Source organism: Orycteropus afer, unplaced genomic scaffold (genome assembly GCF_000298275.1).
Source record: "Orycteropus afer afer isolate SDZICR_OR568_19922 unplaced genomic scaffold, OryAfe1.0 scaffold00493, whole genome shotgun sequence".
In the NCBI taxonomy this organism is placed as follows: domain Eukaryota; kingdom Metazoa; phylum Chordata; class Mammalia; order Tubulidentata; family Orycteropodidae; genus Orycteropus; species Orycteropus afer.
The window spans coordinates 399833-416651 of record NW_006922080.1 but is presented as its reverse complement, the minus strand read 5'-3'; the positions used below and the strand labels follow the sequence as shown (position 1 = coordinate 416651).

Below are 16819 nucleotides of genomic sequence, written 5' to 3'. Positions count from 1 at the left end.
ACTGGGATGCCTGGATGGAAAGGTCTCTTTTCATTTCTCCTCTGATAGGATAAATCATATATTCAAAGACTAACTAACCCCTCTTCTCACCCAAGTCCGTGCCTTTTTTGCTAAGCTGGACTTCAAAAAAATGTGAATATTCTTCCCTGAGTTGGGCTGGGAAGGCTATTGAGGAGAAAGAATGAGGTTCAAAGTCTTCATGTGTTTCTCTGTTCAGAACATGAATGGCTTTGAGGAAGGTGTGGAGTTCCTGCCAGTCAACAATACTGAGAAGGTGGAGAAGCGGGGCCCAAGACGCTGGGTGGTGCTAGTGGCTACAGTCACCTGCTTCTTCCTGCTTTCTGTTGTGATTGGTGCCCTGGTGTGGCACTTCCAATGTAAGTAAGACCTGGGGAGTTGGCTCTGGGGAGGGCAGTATAGGGTGGCTAATACCCCTCCTTCAACAGACATGCCCAAATCCACCTTATGGACTCCACTTGTTCCTAACTGGATGTCATATGAATGAATGAGAGAGAGAATGAGAGTTAAGGGGTAGAGGTTTAGAGTGGGATGAGGAGGAGATTTTAAGGGCTCCATCTCTTCTGGCTCTTTGAAGCTGTGAGGAGAGAGTGATGAATGGATGAGTTGGCCAGAGCTGGCCAGCAGGTTCACAAGTCCACTTGTCACCACCTGGCTTTCACTCTTCTTGAGAGAGATGGGGGGATGGAAGGGAGAGCATGCGGTCCCACTTCCTTTAACTGCTTTCCTTCCCTGATCTTGCCCAGACTGGAATGTGAGGGTCCAGAAGGTCTTCAATGGCCACTTGAGGATCAGAAATGAGAACTTTGTGGATGCCTATGAGAACTCCAGTTCCACAGAGTTTGCACACATGGCCAACAAGGTGAAGGAAGCGGTGAGTCTGATGGCTGGACACTGTCTCTTGCTCTGGTACCCCTACCCTTGGCAGAAGAACGACATCTGGTTTCTCTTCATCTTCCATCCCAGATCCCTGGGCTGGGGGTGTGACATGGGAAGCGGGGAGGAATATGAGGGGAGGGATCACTGGCTATTCTTGGCTTGCTGTGAGCCTCCTCTCTACCCTCAGCTGAAGCTGTTATACAGTGGAATCCCGGCCCTGGGCCCCTACCACAAGGAGTCGGCAGTGACTGCCTTCAGGTGGGTGCTATGGAGAAGGCTGTGCTGGGAGATTGGGAACAGGAGGAACACTGTGGGATTGTCTCCTGGTGCTCTGGCCTGTCCAAGAATGGGATTGGAGTGCTGTAGTATGGGAGGACAAATGCCTTATAGTCTTGCAGACTGGCTTAGACAAACCCAAGGTCCAAGTCCTTGTTCTGTCTTATGAAAAGTTACTCACCACATTTAGCTCTTGTCTCTTAAGGTGGGGATGATAATAGTATTGATGATAGGATGCAGTGGGTGGCAAATGCTGGTAAAAGTTGTTGCACAGTCTCTGCCACAGAAGCTGCAGTCAGTCATGGAAGCTATTATTTATTTTTCCAAATTTGAATTTGGAGGACTTGAGGTGCTCAAGAAGGCTTCCATTTTCCTTGTTTGTCTTCACATTTTCCTTGTTTGGGCATATATATTAATAACTCATTCATGTAGGGCTTTCTGATTTTCAAAAGCACTTTTAATTTTGCTCATTTTCTTGATCTTATGAGTGCTTCATGGCAAGTGGTCCTGTCATCCTATTTCTCAGACCCAGAAGCAGACTCAGGAAGGTGATACCCAGTGTGCCCAAGAGAGTGGTAGAGCCAAAATTCCCATACTAAACCTGAGCTGGCCCCAGAAATGTCTGCTTGCAGGCAGGGGTGATACTGATGGAGCAGAGGGTAAAGGGCCAAGATCTTTTGCATAGAACATCAAACAGTGGGTGAGAATAAAAGAGAATCTGGGAGGTAGGGACTCTGCCTGGTGGCAGGGACTTTTTATTTGGTGGGGAGGTGGGCAGTGGGTGGCAGTCTCTTGTGGATATCCCAAGCTGTCCAGTCTGCTCCCTGCAGTCAGTAGGAGGGAATGGGCATTTGGGAAGAGGTATACCCAGAGACCCATGACTTGGGCCCTCCTCCTCTCTCCAGCGAGGGCAGTGTCATCGCCTACTACTGGTCTGAGTTCAGCATCCCACAGCATCTGGTGGAGGAGGCTGAGCGTGCCATGGCAGAGGAACATGTGGTCACACTACCACCCCGTGCTCGGGCACTCCAGTCCTTTGTGCTGACTTCTGTGGTGGCCTTCCGTGAGTCTAGGGTAGATGGGCAGCAGTGAAGGGTGTGTGGCAGGGAGGTGGCCAACCTTTAATGGAATGGTTCTGGGTCCTGACTGTCCCTCTTAACTGAGGAAAGGAGGTAGAACCAACACTTGCTGAGTTCAGGCACTGTCCTGAGCACTTCCTGGTAGGGCAGTATGGAAGCAGGAATGAGGAAATAGATAACATCAGTAAATACTTTGTTCTCCCTCTTGTTCTTCAGCCACTGACCCCAGAACAGTGCAGACGACCCGGGACAGTAAGTATATGCTTCTTCCTCTGCCTCTGACTGGAGGGGGTGGAAGGGGTGGACATAATGGCCCCTAAGTCAAGGGGCCCAGAAATCTGAGGGGTGATAGCACATCTCTCCACCTTTTCTAGACACTGCTGAAATCCTCCTCCACACTTCCCATGTCCACTGGGAACTGTCCCCAGGGCAGCTGGGAGGGTACCCCCTTGGTCTCTGGAGCTCTGCTCCACTCCTTGATCCATCCTGTCTCCTTCACAGACAGCTGCAGCTTTGCTCTGCATGCCCATGGAGGGGAGTGGACGCGGTTCACCACGCCTGGCTTCCCCGACAGCCCCTACCCGGCTCGCGCTCGCTGCCAGTGGGCCCTGCGGGGAGACGCCGACTCTGTGCTGAGCCTTACCTTCCGCAGCTTTGATCTTGCACCTTGCGACGAGCGGGGCAGTGACCTGGTTACGGTGTATGACAGCTTGAGTCCCATGGAGCCCCATGCTGTGGTGCAGTGAGTGTGAAGGGGAAGAGGGTCCTCCTGGTGAGGCAAGACATCCTGAATGAAATGCAGTGTGGGAAACACCAGGAGTCCACTTTATATTTTGGCAGTGCATATACATCATCCATCCACCAAGCTACTGTTGCTCCCATGCTGCAGATGAGGGTATAGGTTGTGACTCATTCTGGCTAAAGGCTGCCTCACAGCTTCTAGATAGCAAGGAATAGGTGTGAGCTGATCTTCCACATGACTTCTAATTGTATTTGGGGGGGGCGGGGATTTCTCAGCCTTTGTGAGGATGAGGAAGGCTCAGCAGGGTGCCTCCTTTTAGCATGAAAGAAAAGGCATGCTGAGGAGTGGGCACTGAGATGGATACCCAGCCAACCCTGCTCACCTCAGTGTAGAGCCCTCCTCTCAGAGGGCCTGCCTTCTGGTTCCCCCTGACTCAGTGGGCCAGAGCCATCTCCTGCCATATATGGAAATGAGCTGGAAGGACACTTCATGATTAATAATCATTTAAAATTCAGGCCCAAAGCAAAAGATAAAACCATCTGTTACCACATTTTAGCAGCAGGGACTGCTGCCTCAGCACCTTTTTTGTGGAGGATTCCTTCCTCTCTCCAGTTTATTAATTTTACAAAAATAGAAAAAAGACAAGGAAAAAGAAAACAACAACAACAACAACAACACACACACACACACACACACTAATAATATTACTAGCTTACTAGCTAAAAAAAAACTGGTTAAGTTTTTGGTGTATATTCTTTTAGACTTCTTGCTGTGTATGTATATTTAAAAATAGAATTATAGTATACATTCAGTTTTTCTATCTGCTTTTTTAAATGAAGTATATTAGGATGATCTTTTCACATTGATAGACTTGTCTCTAACCTCATTTTCAGTGGCTACATACGGTCTCATTGGTTAGAGGCAGGGTGGTTTAGTCGTTAGGAGTATGGGCTCTGGAGCCTTAAGGCCTACATTTGAATCCCAATTATGAACTGTATAATCTTGAACAAGTTAGCTAATCTCTTTATGCCTCAATTCCATAATCTATAAAATGAGCATAATAGTATCTACCTCACAGGTAGAATGACATGAATAATTAGATATAAAAGTACTAAAACAGTGCCTAGCATAGTCTTAATCATTGTTAATTATGTTGCTATTACTATGACTACTATTAATGTTATTCAGCCTATAGTTTATTAAATACATCCTCTATTGCTAGGCATTTAATGTGTCTAAAGTTTTGCTATTTTAAAGACAAACAGTCTTATAACTAAATCCTTACATACTTGATTGCTTATGTGGGAAAGGACTTACCGGAGGATCTTTTTAATCCTACCCTTGGCCTTTTGTTGCTGGTATGTCTAAAAGATACTTTAATTATACTTTAAAATTCAAATTTAAGTTACAGTTCAGCTACATGGCTTACAACCATAAGTATAGTTGGATGAACCATTGAGAGGTGACCAAGCTTACCTACACAGTGGCAGTGATACCAGCTCCCACAGCTCTCACCTGCTGATGACTGGCAGCTCCACTTTGAAATCAGTTGTCAGGTACATCTTGGTTTCAGAAAATGTAGAAGTATCTTGGAACTAAGGAAGTACAGTGATACAGTTTTACATTTGGGTAATGCAGCAGCCCATTGAGCTGTTGTTGCTTCCATGTGAGAGAGGAGGTACTTGAGACAAGCTGTGATAGGCAAGCACACAGAGACACAACCTTTTATGGCTGCTGTATTCTTTGGGCCCTCTCTGTTTGGGGAGCAGAGGAGCTTGTAAGAAGGTCAGGCTCTGCCTTCTTTCCCTAACATGACCTCCCTCTGCCCACCCCACAGGCTGTGTGGCACCTACCCTCCCTCCTACAACCTGACCTTCCTCTCCTCCCAGAACGTCTTCCTTGTCACACTGATCACCAACACTGAGAGACGACATCCTGGCTTTGAGGCCACATTCTTCCAGCTTCCCAAGATGAGCAGTAAGGAAGGGCAGGGTGAGCAGTACTGTCTGCTAGAAGGGAGGAGGGCTTGTGCCTTGTAGGGGGACCTGGGCCCAGAGCCACTGGCTAAATACTTGGTAGGTGGCAAACACTCAGGTCAGCAACAGAGGTTTAACCCTTAAGCCAACACACCTGGGTCAGGAGCCCTCCCTAAGGCATTGACCCCACTACTCAGACTTTCCACAACCTGCTGTTAAAGTGTCTAGGTACCCAGAAATGCAGTATCCCTTCCTGTGGGGTCAGCATGCTAAGAGTACAGGATTTGCCTCAGGCCCATTTTCCTCAGGGAGCAGAGCCCACTCTACCTATCGCCTTGGCCCAATGGGTCCTTGGACCTCATGCCGTCTCTCTTGCCCTTTCCTCGCAGAGTGTGGAGGTTACTTACGTCAGGCCAAAGGGACATTTAGCAGCCCCTATTATCCAGGCCACTACCCACCCAATATTGACTGCACGTGGAACATCGAGGTAGGTGCTGCCATGGGGTTTGTGTGAGACAGATGGATGCTCCAGGGTGGCATACATGAAAGACAGGGAGAGGGAAGACTGAGCTCCTTTAGCAAGCCCAGGAGGCCCATGTCTGAGCCCCTCAGGCTCATGTAGGGTTCATTCAGATCATCTGTTTCAACACGACAGACCCAGGTCCAAATCCTGGCTCCCTCATCTGTTATTGACTTTGGCCCATTAAACTCTCTGTTTACTCATTGGTAAAATGAAGGTAATGGTATGTATCTTTTGGAAGTGCTATGAGGATTAAGTTTGATTAAGTAAGACATGGTTACTGATGCTGAGAAGCACTTGTCAAATGGCAGCTAGAAAAGATAGTCTTGGCAATAGGACTGCCCTTCATACCATCCCAATCAGAGATCCAGTAACAACTGGAGAACTGCCCAGCCTCCTTTCAAAATACAATAGTGGTTTCTGTCTCTGATCTAGAAATTCTAAACACCTAATCTGAAACATTTCTGCTCTGTGTTCCATGTTGTCCACATGGGCTCAGTTTGGAAGATGGAAAACATGAAATTAAGAGGGAAAGGAAAAAAGTCAGCAACTATGCTCTTGCTCCCCATTCCTTCTCCCCTCACCCACCATATACCATGATACCCTGGGATTTAGGGAAAAGGGAAAGAAGCAACAGAGACCTAGTAGCAGCTCTACCTTTAGGTGCCCAACAACCAGTACGTGAAGGTGCGCTTCAAACTTTTCTACCTGGTGGAGCCCAACATGTCACCAGTCATCTGCACCAAGGACTATGTGGAAGTCAACGGGGAGAAGTGCGTACCTTGGGGGCGTGGGACAGCCCACGCCTTGTTCTGGGGCCACAGCCAAGCTCTTGGTCTCACTGCTGTGCCCTTCCCTCCAGGCACTGTGGAGAGAAGTCCCAGTTTGTTGTCACCAGCAACAGCAGCAAGATCACAGTCCATTTCCACTCAGACCAGTCCTACACTGACACAGGGTTCCTGGCAGAGTACCTCTCCTATGACTCCAGTGACCGTGAGTAAATAGGGTTAGGGTTAGGCCATTACTCAGTCACATTTGGAAGAAGATCCTCCTTCAAGGATTTACCCAAGATTAACTTTCGACTCTATTATCTTGTGAACATTGTGTTTTCCCGATTGTAAGTCTCCAGAGAATGTAAGACAGTTATGCCTACAGTAGCTTTTTTGGGGGGGGAATAATACAACTTAAAACATATTTATTGGAAAAGACTGATGGTGTACAATTACCCACCCTGTCCCGCAGGGCCACAGTCCTGGTGGGCAGGCTGAGCCATGGACTCCCTGAGTTCCTCTGGTATCATGCCTGTGATGTAACCTCAAATGACTTTAAAGTCTAGGCTTGTCTCAGGGACCTTTTAACACCTTTGGGATTAATAGGATAATTTTTTGAGGCATTTTGGAAAATACTGGGGCTTTGGTTTGCATTTCCTCTTTTGTTAGCCCATAGTTTCATTTCTCCCCTAAAATGGAGTTAGACTACTTTACCATTAACCAGAAGGTTGTGAGTGAAGCTATTTAGTAGGAGGTGGTTGTTTTCACATGGACTGAATAGCAACTCCTAGCTCTGAAAATTTGTGATCTATGCCTACAAGGAGAGTTCTGGTGGTGTAGTGCCTAAGGCATTTGACTGCTAACCAGAAGGCTGGCAGTTCAAACCCACAGGCCACTCCTCGGAAAGAAAGTTGGGCAATCTACTTCTGTAGTGATACCACCTCAGAAACCCAACGAGGGGTCGTTATGAGTCGGATCTGGCTCGACGGCAGTGAGTTTGGTTTTTTGGTTTACGCCTACAAGATCTGGCAATTTCTGTGGCCTTTAATTTCACTCTGTGCTATGTGACTAGCAATTCTTCCATGTATTTTTTGTTTCAACCCTGCATCATAGAATTACCTTTGGACGGTATTTTAATTCTACTTAGAAATTCAACTTTAATATTCACCTGCATAGCTACAACCAAATTGGATGACCAAATTTACTTTTGATAGTGATTAAGCTTACTTCTGTTGTTAGTTGCATTCTGACTCATAGTGATCCTGTAGGGCAGAGTGTAATTGCCTCATAGGGTTTCTTAGGCTGGAAATCTTTATGGGAGCAGATTGCAAAGTCTTTTCTCCCATGGACTATCTGGTGGGTTTGAACTGCCAACCTTTTGGTTAGTAGCTAAGGACTTAACCACCACCACCAAGTGCTGTGTAAGGGTGGTAACAATGGCCTCTGTCATCTACCCAATAACAACTCCATTTTGAAATTAGTTGTCAGGCACATCCTGATGTTAGAAACACTGGAATTAAGGGAAGTGATGCCATTTTATATATGAGTAGAGGAGAGTGCCAGCCCACTGAGCTGCTATCTCCTATGTTAGAGGAGAGGCGTTTGGGATAGTTGAGGACTGTGATAGGTAAGACACAGAGGCAGTAGGACTGAGTGCACACCTAGGACAGCCTTTTTGCTGGGGTTTCAGGCACCAGAAGTCAGTCTCACAAGCCAGGGAATTCACAGCTGTCCCTCTCCTCGTGGGCTGTGTGGTTGTAGGTGCTCTTTTGCCAAGCAGGCATCTTGTCAGAAGGAAGCACACTTTTGGGTCTGGGAGACCATGTCCTCAGGTCCCAGCTCTTGCCTCCTCCCATCTCTTTGAGGGCCAGCTGGAAAGAGATTTTTCTCTGTCCTGAGTGTGGGTGTACAGTTGGCTGAGGAGGGAGGTATAGGAGCCAGCTGTGGGAGGCTGTGGACTTTAGGCCTGCCCTGTGCCCACAGCGTGCCCTGGCATGTTCACCTGCAAGACAGGGCGGTGCATCCGGAACACCCTGCGCTGCGATGGCTGGGCTGACTGCACTGACTACAGTGACGAGCTCAACTGTGGTGAGTCAATGCTGGATGGCCCGGTCCCTGTCCCTTCACTGCCCACCTGCCCTTGCCAAGTCCCAAGGATCTCCCTTTCATGTAGAAATCTAGCCAGGAACCTCTTTCCCCCCTCTGCTATTTGGCAATCTTTGCTTCTGTCTGAACAGAAGCACTGAGGTCAGCTTCCATAGCTAATAGAGCAGGGACACTCCAGACATTGCTCTGTAGATGGGAGGGAGCTTGGTCTCCAGAGAGTCATGCAATTGCCTGGAACTGGTGGGTGGTGCCACAAGACCTCAGGTGCCAGCTGAGCCTGGCCCTCTGACTCCTATCCTTCACCCTTCCAGTGTGCAGTGCTTCTCATCAATTCACGTGCAAGAACAAGTTCTGCAAGCCCCTTTTCTGGGTCTGTGACAATGTGAATGACTGTGGAGACAACAGCGATGAGCTGGGGTGCAGTGAGTGCTCATTAGGGGGCTTCCCCTGGGGGAAGAGCTACTTACTTGCAGCTACTTGCAGATAACCAGTGGGTGGCCGGCCTCAGGGGTTGGGGGTGAGTGGATAAGCAGCTGTCATTAAGCACTTGGGCTTCCCAGGCTGTCCAGCCAAGACTTTCGAATGTGGCAATGGGAAGTGCCTCCCACTGAGCCAACAGTGTGACGGAAAGGACAACTGTGGAGATGGGTCTGATGAGGCCGAGTGTAACAAAGGTGAGGACTGGCACCCACTTGTGGGTGATGTTGAGGGATGGCGGGAACAGGGTCACAACCTCTTCCTTTAGGGCCTTTCCTCCCGATGCGGGGTATAGTGAGGGATAGCCTGTCACCAGCTTTAATAGACACCACCCTGGTTACGGGGTGTGATGAGATAGAGTGCCCCTCTGGGGTCTCCTGGAAGGGGGAACACTTTTAGCGGGGCTTTCACAGACAGTGGACATGGGTGGGTGGGCAGGGTGTGCTTGGCAGACTGGGGTGGGGCTGAGTGAGGGGCTCAGTGAGAGGCTTCTGGCACTGACTTTGTGGCTTGTGGCCAGTTGCTGCAGAGGAATTGATTCTCTTCCCCTCTGCCCTCCTTGAGCAGTAAGCACTGTCACTTGCACCCAGCACACCTATCGCTGCCACAACGGGCTCTGCATAAACAAGGGCAACCCTGAATGTGATGGGAAGAAGGACTGCAGTGATGGCTCAGACGAGAAGGACTGTGGTAAGCAGTGCCACTGTACAGCTGTGCAGATTGTTCACTGGGCAAGGTGCCCACTCAGCAAGGTGCCCACTCAGCAGGGCATAAGGAAGCTGAAATCAGGCCAGCATCTCACTCACCGAGACCTGTGCCCTCTGAGGGCCTGTGTCTGTCTAGAGGAGAGAATGGCTTTTTCTAGCTAACTTAAAGGTACTCAGCATGGGTTAGCTGTGGTCCTGGTGTTGAGGCCCTGAGTGCCCAAGACACGAGCACACCCATGACACAGCTGCTCTCCTGGCAGCAGTGTGGGCTGCCCCAGCTGTGTGGACTGAAGCCCAGTGTGCATCCTCCTTCCTGCTGGAGGAAAGAGTGCAGCTTACCTGAGCACTGGTAGTCCTGGTTACCATGCCCTCTACCCTGTCCTTTAATTTGTAACCTGGTGTGTGTGTGTGTGTGTCAGAAGTGCTGGTGAAGCTGCAGCCATTCTGTGACCTTGTGTCACCCATCATGTCTCCCCTCTGAGACAGTGTCCTTTAGCATTCAATGGGAGATTTATGCAAATCATATCCAAATCAAATCTATGCAAATTAGGTTGTATCTCTAGGCCCCTGACTGCATTTGTACAGTATGAGGGAATGGGACAGTGAGGGTTTTGAATTTGGGAAGAAGAAAGAGAAAAGAGGCCAGGTCTCTCAAAGATACTTAGCCTTAAGGGTCCCCTGTGCCGTGCCTGCTTTAGTAGTGCTGGTGCACACCCCAGAGCAATTTCTCCAGATAGTTCCTGCTCTGAGGTGTGAGCCTGGTACAGGGACCCCCCTCCCTGGAGTCCAGTGCCTCCTTGACTCACAGTCTTTTGGGGCTTTCTACACCTCCCAGCCTGTGGGCAGCGATCGTTCAGCAGACAGTCACGTGTCGTTGGGGGCGAGAATGCAGATGAAGGTGAATGGCCCTGGCAGGTGAGCCTGCATGCCCTGGGCCAGGGCCATATCTGTGGGGCCTCCCTCATCTCTCCCACCTGGCTGGTCTCTGCAGCACACTGCCTCGTCGATGACAAAGGATTCAGGTGAGTCCCTGGTTAGGGGTAGAACAGCCTCCTATTGGCTCTAAATGTTATCTGGGACTTGAAAGCCCCCAAGTCTATTAGTCTTGCCAAGGAGGGGCAGCCCTTGGGCAGGAGAGGAGTAATGGCAGAGATGATAAAACTGATTTCATTAGGTGCTCACTCTGTCAGGCATTTTGTAAGGACCTCCTGCAGCAACCTGATCAGGCAGATCCTGTTGTGTCCTTGGAGTCCCTGGGTGATACAGATGGTTAACATGCTTGGCTGGCCTGGCAAGTCCACTTTAGAAAAATCAGCTATTGAAAACCCTGTGGAGCACAGTTCTATCTTGACATATATGGGTTTACCATGAGGCAGAGTTGACACCATGGCAACTGCAACAGGACTCTATCCTCACTTTATAGAAGCTGAGGTTGAGAGGGTAAAGAAACTTGCTTGCAGTGGTGCAAACAATTAAGCGCTCAACTATAACCCAAAAAGATTGGTGGTTCAAACCTACCCAGAAGTGCCTCAGAAGACAGGCTTGGCAGTCTGCTATCAAAAACCCTATGGAGGAGTTCTGCTTTGACACACATGGGATCACCATGAGTCAGAATTGACTCAACGGCAACTAGCAACAACACAGCTGTCAGGTGGTAGGCTAGACTTACATCCAGATTGGTTTGGTTCCAAAGCTAGTTCTCAGAAACCTCTGTATTACACAGACTCCTTAACATTGGTTAAGACCAGCCTTGGCTTGCTGGGGACCTTAGACAAGTTATCCAAATTTCCTAGGTCTCAGTTTCTTCATTGATAATGGTGACATTATTAATTTCTTATCCTAGAGTTGCAAGAACTAAGTATGATCATGCCGTTGAAACATTTAGGTGCCCAAGACATTGTAGCCTCAGGTACATGGGCCAACAAGAGGCCTGGTCCAATGAAAGTAGCAGCCAAAGTGACTAAGAAAGGGCCAGGCTGGCATTTTAGGAGTAGATAGGCAGGCCCAGAGACTGGGAGGTCAGAGAGTCAGCAGGAATGGGTGGCACTATCTGGGGTGGGCTACTGTGTCTTAACTCCCAACCTAGCCAGTCCCTTGGCCATTGGCTGCTGGGAGGTGTCTCAGAGGATAGTTTACTCCTGAAGAAGCAGAGACAGAGGGGGAGGCTTCCAGGAGGTTCCCATACTCAGAGCCTTCCTGTTGGGTAATTGCTACTCTGTGGTCAACAGCTCCATGATAAGGTAGCCCAGGCCGCTGCAGCTGCCCTGCTGGGTGGAGGGAGGAGAGGAGACCTGTGCACTCTTTGAAGAGAGAGCAGCATACAGTGTTCAGTGGATGTAGGCCCAGAAGGGCAAGAAGGTGCACATTGGCGTGGGAGCAGAGACCATGAAAAAGCCAAGGTGAATGGAGCCAGCTTGATGACCATGGGGTTGGTGGCATGCAGCTTCTTCAACCTGTGTCTGTCCTCCTTCCTCACCTCATTTTGCCATACTCCCCTCCACCCTGTGTGGAGATAACTTTCTTTTTGGGTTGATGGGAACATACTTAATAATTTTTTAAAATACATTTTTATTTTGGAATAATTTTAGATTTACAGAAGAGCTGCAAAGATTATACAAATCCTGGCCTACTCCTTACTAGCTGTGTGATCTTGCACAAGTAACTTAGAAGAATACACTGAGAGCAGTGTTTGGTAGTAGCCATATACCCTTCACTCAAAGGACAAAACCAAACCCATTGCCATCGTGTCAATTCTGACTCATGATGACTCTATAGGAGAGAGTGGAACTGCTTCAAGCTCCTTGCCTCTCACCCAGTTTCCTGTAATGTTAACATAGGAAAATGTTAACATAATGTTTGTCAGCACTAAGAAACTAACACTGGTCTATTACTATTAACTAAACTCCAGACTTTATTGGGGATTTCTCCAGTTTTTAAAATGATGTAAAACCCACCCAGAAGTGGAGTCACTCACTGCCATTGAGTTAGTTCCTAGTCATAGCAATGTTCACTGGGTTTCCAAGACTGTAAATCTTTATGGATGCAGATGCATCTTTCTTCTGTGGAGCAACTGGTGGGTTAGAACCACTGACCTTTTGGTTAGCAGCCAAATGCCTTAACACCACCAGAGCTCCTTGAATAATGCTATAGTGGGGGGCAAAATGATTGTTTCTTATTGTATCCTATACTTATTAGCTGATATTTTTTCTGTAAAGAATAGTTCTCCCTCCCCCTTTATAAATTATTTTGAAATTGTTTTTTTTTAGACTCAGATGGATTCGTGATACCCTTTTTCAATTATTCAGTATGTATAGTAATTTAATCCTGGTACTTATTTTGATGTTTAGTATTCTGAGTTTGACCAGTAAAAGCCTTTTGGCTCCTTTTGATATATTCCCATCAGTTTTTGAGCACTCACTCACTCTGGCAAAACAAAACATTTCAGTATCAATTTATGCTTTCCCTGCCCCAGTGCTGGGATCAGCTTTTCCTCCAAGGTATCTGGCTCCTGTTACTGGAAAAGGAGACATAGAAACCAACATCTGGGTACTACTGGGGATGCCATTGCCGTTCCTTTTCAAAATCATAAGGGTTTTGTTTTTGTTTTCTTCATCCCTCAACAAATTTATTCTCCTGTTCAATTTTTTTCTGCATTTTTTTTAATTGTTGTAAATGTAGATGTAACAAAACACTTGCCATTTCAACATTCTACGCACGTACAGTTCAGTGGCATTGATTACATTCACTGGGTTGTACAACTATCACCACTATTTTTTTCCAGATTTTTCCATCACCTTTAACAGAATCTCAGTGTCCCTCAAGCAATGAGTCCCTCTTTCTCCTACACCCCCCTCCAACACACATACATACACCCACTCCTGGTAACTACTTCTGGTAATAAACTTTGATAAGTTTTTACTGATACCTCTAATTCCAACCCAGCAGCATAGGGTTCTCCCTCTCTTCCCTACTATTTGTATTCTTCCCCCACCCCACCCCACCCCCTTTTTTTTTTTGACTAAGGAGCTCTGGTGGCATAGTGCTTAAGGTATTTTCCTGCTAACCAGAAGGTTGGCAGTTGAAACTCACTAGCCATTCCATGGAAAGAAGATGGGGCAATCTATTTCCATGAAGATTGACCACCTTGGAAACCCAATGAAAATTCTGACTCGCTATGAGTCAGAATCAACTCGATGGCAGTGAGTATGGTTTTTTTGAAGGTTTTTTTTTACTACTAACTGCAAGGTTGGTGCCTTGAATCCACCCAGTAGTACCATGGAAGAAAGGCCTAGCAATATGCTTCAGTTAAGATTACAGCCAAGAAAGCTATAGAGCAGTCCTGCATTGTACCACACGAGGTCTCTAAGAGTCGGAATTGACTGGACAGCAGTGGGAAAGATTTGGTTTGTTTTTTTTTCCTACACTGAAACTGGCTCCTAACAGCATCATATATTTCTTCATTTGCTGAGTCCTCAGTGTACATGATAAAGTTTCAGAACTGCCAACCTTACTCCACTACCAGGAACAAAACCAGTAAAGTTTCGTATGTTTTTCCAACTTGCTTTGCTCTTAGAATATACACTATTGTGTTTAAAAAAAATTTTTTGAATTTTTTATTCCTTTTGTGAAGTTAGATTCTTAAGTATATATATATTTGTAGTCAGATAAAAAATGCACTAAAAGAGGTTTTTTTTTTTTTTTTTTTTTTTTAAGAAAGGTTAAGAACTACAACAGAAGGCACTCAGTAAAGCTTACAGTTTTGGGTTAAGGTTAACCAAGTGAGAGTCTTACTCAGCTATTCTCCTCTTCTGGGAAGTTACTTTGTCTTTGGTAGGAAGCCCACTCTAGTATTTACAGGTAGGTGGTGGGGTACCCCTGTACCCCACTGCCTACACAGATCCATATGTGAACTGTGCTCTCTGGGTGCCCAGTGCCCTGAGCTGAACAACATCTGGATGAACGCCTATGCCCAGGCTTGCCCACTCTACAATGCCAGTTTTAACTATGCTTTCCCTCTGCTCACCCTTCCCAGGTATTCAGACCCTACCATGTGGACAGCATTCCTGGGCTTGCATGACCAGAGCAAGCGTGATGCCCCTGGGGTACAGGAGCATAAGCTAAAGCGTATTATCCGCCATCCCAGCTTCAACGACTTCACCTTTGACTATGACCTGGCCCTTCTGGAGCTGGAGCAGCCGGCCAAGTACAGCAATATGGTGCGGCCCATCTGCCTGCCTGACACCACTCATGTCTTCCCTGTGGGCAAGGCTATCTGGGTCACAGGCTGGGGGCACACCCAGGAAGGAGGTGAGTGCCAGGCCTAGCCCAGCAACCCTTCCTCTAGGCCATTCTGCCATTTGTCTTTGTCACCCCATTTGTCTCTCCCTGGCAGGATGAGGCCCTATCAGAGCCAAGTGGAAGCTTCTAGGGAAAGAAGCGTGAGGTTGGAGGAGGGATTCAAGGCCTGTCCTTGTGTTTAACTGAGTGAGGCAGGGCCAGTTGCTTAAAACTCTCTGAGCCTATTTTCTCAGTCTGTAAAATAAAGTTGATAGTACCTTTCCAAAGAGTGCTAAGTGGATGTAAGAAAACCAGTATGGATGGCTTAAGAGCTGTGCCGGCTCCTCTATCAGCACGGATCTGGGAAATCCAGCTTTCACTGCTGGCTATACTTCTTCACCTCTGAAGGGAGGCAAGCCATTAGTTGATAAATGCTATACTGTATTTAAATTTTTCAGTTATAAAGTTAATATAGCACTTGGATGAAAATTTAAGAATGTGGAAAAGAAAAAGGAAAATAACCTAACTTAGGAGCTCTTGTGGCACAATGTTTAAGTACTCAGCTGTAAAGCAAAAGGTGGGAAATTCAAACCTACCAGCCAGTCCATAGGAGAAAGATGTGGCAGTCTGCTTCTGTAAAGATTTACAGCCTTGAAAACCCGTTGGGGCAGTTCTACTCTGAGTCAGAATATACTCGAGGGCAATGAGTTTAGTTTTTTTGGTTTGAATGACCCTACTGCCCAACCATAACTACTGTGAACACTCTGATCTTTTCTCCCAGCTTTTCTATTTCTTATTTTCCCACATACCATAGTGGATGCTGACACATGATTGCTACCATGCCACCTGGTAACCACACATGGTTGAATGATGTCCCATCAAGGGGATGTGTCCTCAATTATAAACCATTCTCAGCCTCACACAATTAGGCTGCTTCAGTGTTTGGCTATTAAAATTATTGTCTTGGGGAGCATCTTGAAGAAAGCTTTCCCTCATGTAACATTACTTCCTCAGGATGGGATTCCTGGTCACTCACCCTGCCCCTCCCTCCCTAGGTTCTGCTGCACTTATCTTGCAGAAGGGTGAGATCCGCATCATCAACCAGACCACCTGTGAAAGTCTATTGCCACAGCAGCTCACTGCTCGCATGATGTGTGTGGGCTACCTCAGTGGGGGTGTGGACTCCTGCCAGGTGGGTGGGGACTCATTGATGGGAGGAAGACCAGAGGAAGGAACCCCACCTGTGGGAGGACAGTCTGGGGCAGGGCACCCATAGGGTCTGAGAAAAGCCAGGGCCAGGCCCTGGTGGCTTGTGAGGAAAACCCAGGCTGATGGGGCTGGGGAGAGGGCGGATTGGGCACTCATGCAGAATGGCTGGTTTCCCTTCAGGGTGACTCCGGGGGACCCCTGTCCAGTGTAGAAGCAGATGGGCGCATCTTCCAGGCTGGAGTGGTGAGCTGGGGTGAAGGCTGTGCACGGAGAGATAAACCTGGTGTGTACACAAGGCTTTCACTGTTTCGGGACTGGATCAAAGAACAGACTGGGGTGTAGCGCAAGTCATCCATCAACCACCGCCAGCATGCACACCTGCAGACTGAGGACCAACAGTGGCTGGCCTGTGTCCCACTGGGCCCTCCAGAGCCCAGACTGTGAACTGAATCCATGGAACTCAAATGGTGAACTTCTGCCTCTCTCTGCCTCACAGTGGGCCTGAGAAGGAGGAGGAGCATCCTGATAGTGGTTTGAAGACATGGCCCCAAGTCAGGCCACAGTGCTCCCCTGGAGACCCACTGCCTTTGCCTCTGAGGGGCAGCTGTAACTTTGTCTCTGAACCCTCTTTGATGGAGCTGATGGGAGGACTGCAGGCTATGGGCCATGAGGTCCAGGATCATACTTTTCTGGAGACCCAGATCAAAGGACTCTGAAAAAACAGACAACACTAAGATCTGAATGACTTTACAAGCTCCTGGGGTGGGTTCAATGCGTGCATTT

The 16819-nt window shown here is 47.8% G+C and overlaps 1 protein-coding gene across 1 annotated transcript; it reads left to right on the top strand.

Moving 5' to 3' along the window:
• The first annotated feature begins 220 nt into the window (after nt 1–220).
• On the top strand, nt 221–16378 carry ST14 (ST14 transmembrane serine protease matriptase). The gene is made up of 18 exons (XM_007955178.1): nt 221–377; nt 765–892; nt 1085–1155; nt 2079–2236; nt 2469–2504; nt 2754–2994; nt 4832–4971; nt 5360–5457; nt 6154–6263; nt 6353–6483; nt 8244–8348; nt 8678–8788; nt 8927–9040; nt 9411–9533; nt 10386–10572; nt 14583–14857; nt 15883–16019; nt 16217–16378. Exons 1-18 carry the CDS (start codon nt 221–223, stop codon nt 16376–16378), a joined length of 2484 nt encoding a protein of 827 aa, XP_007953369.1.
• Nucleotides 16379–16819: the final 441 nt, after the last annotated feature.

What these genes read in the sequence shown, in the direction of transcription:
- ST14 (XM_007955178.1), top strand. Translation starts at nt 221, where the DNA reads ATGAATGGCTTTGAGGAAGGTGTGGAGTTCCTGCCAGTCAACAATACT. An exon ending in CCTGGTGTGGCACTTCCAAT is followed by an intron (nt 378 to 764) that starts GTAAGTAAGACC and finishes GATCTTGCCCAG; the next exon opens with ACTGGAATGTGAGGGTCCAG. An exon ending in CAGCGATGAGCTGGGGTGCA is followed by an intron (nt 8,789 to 8,926) that starts GTGAGTGCTCAT and finishes TGGGCTTCCCAG; the next exon opens with GCTGTCCAGCCAAGACTTTC.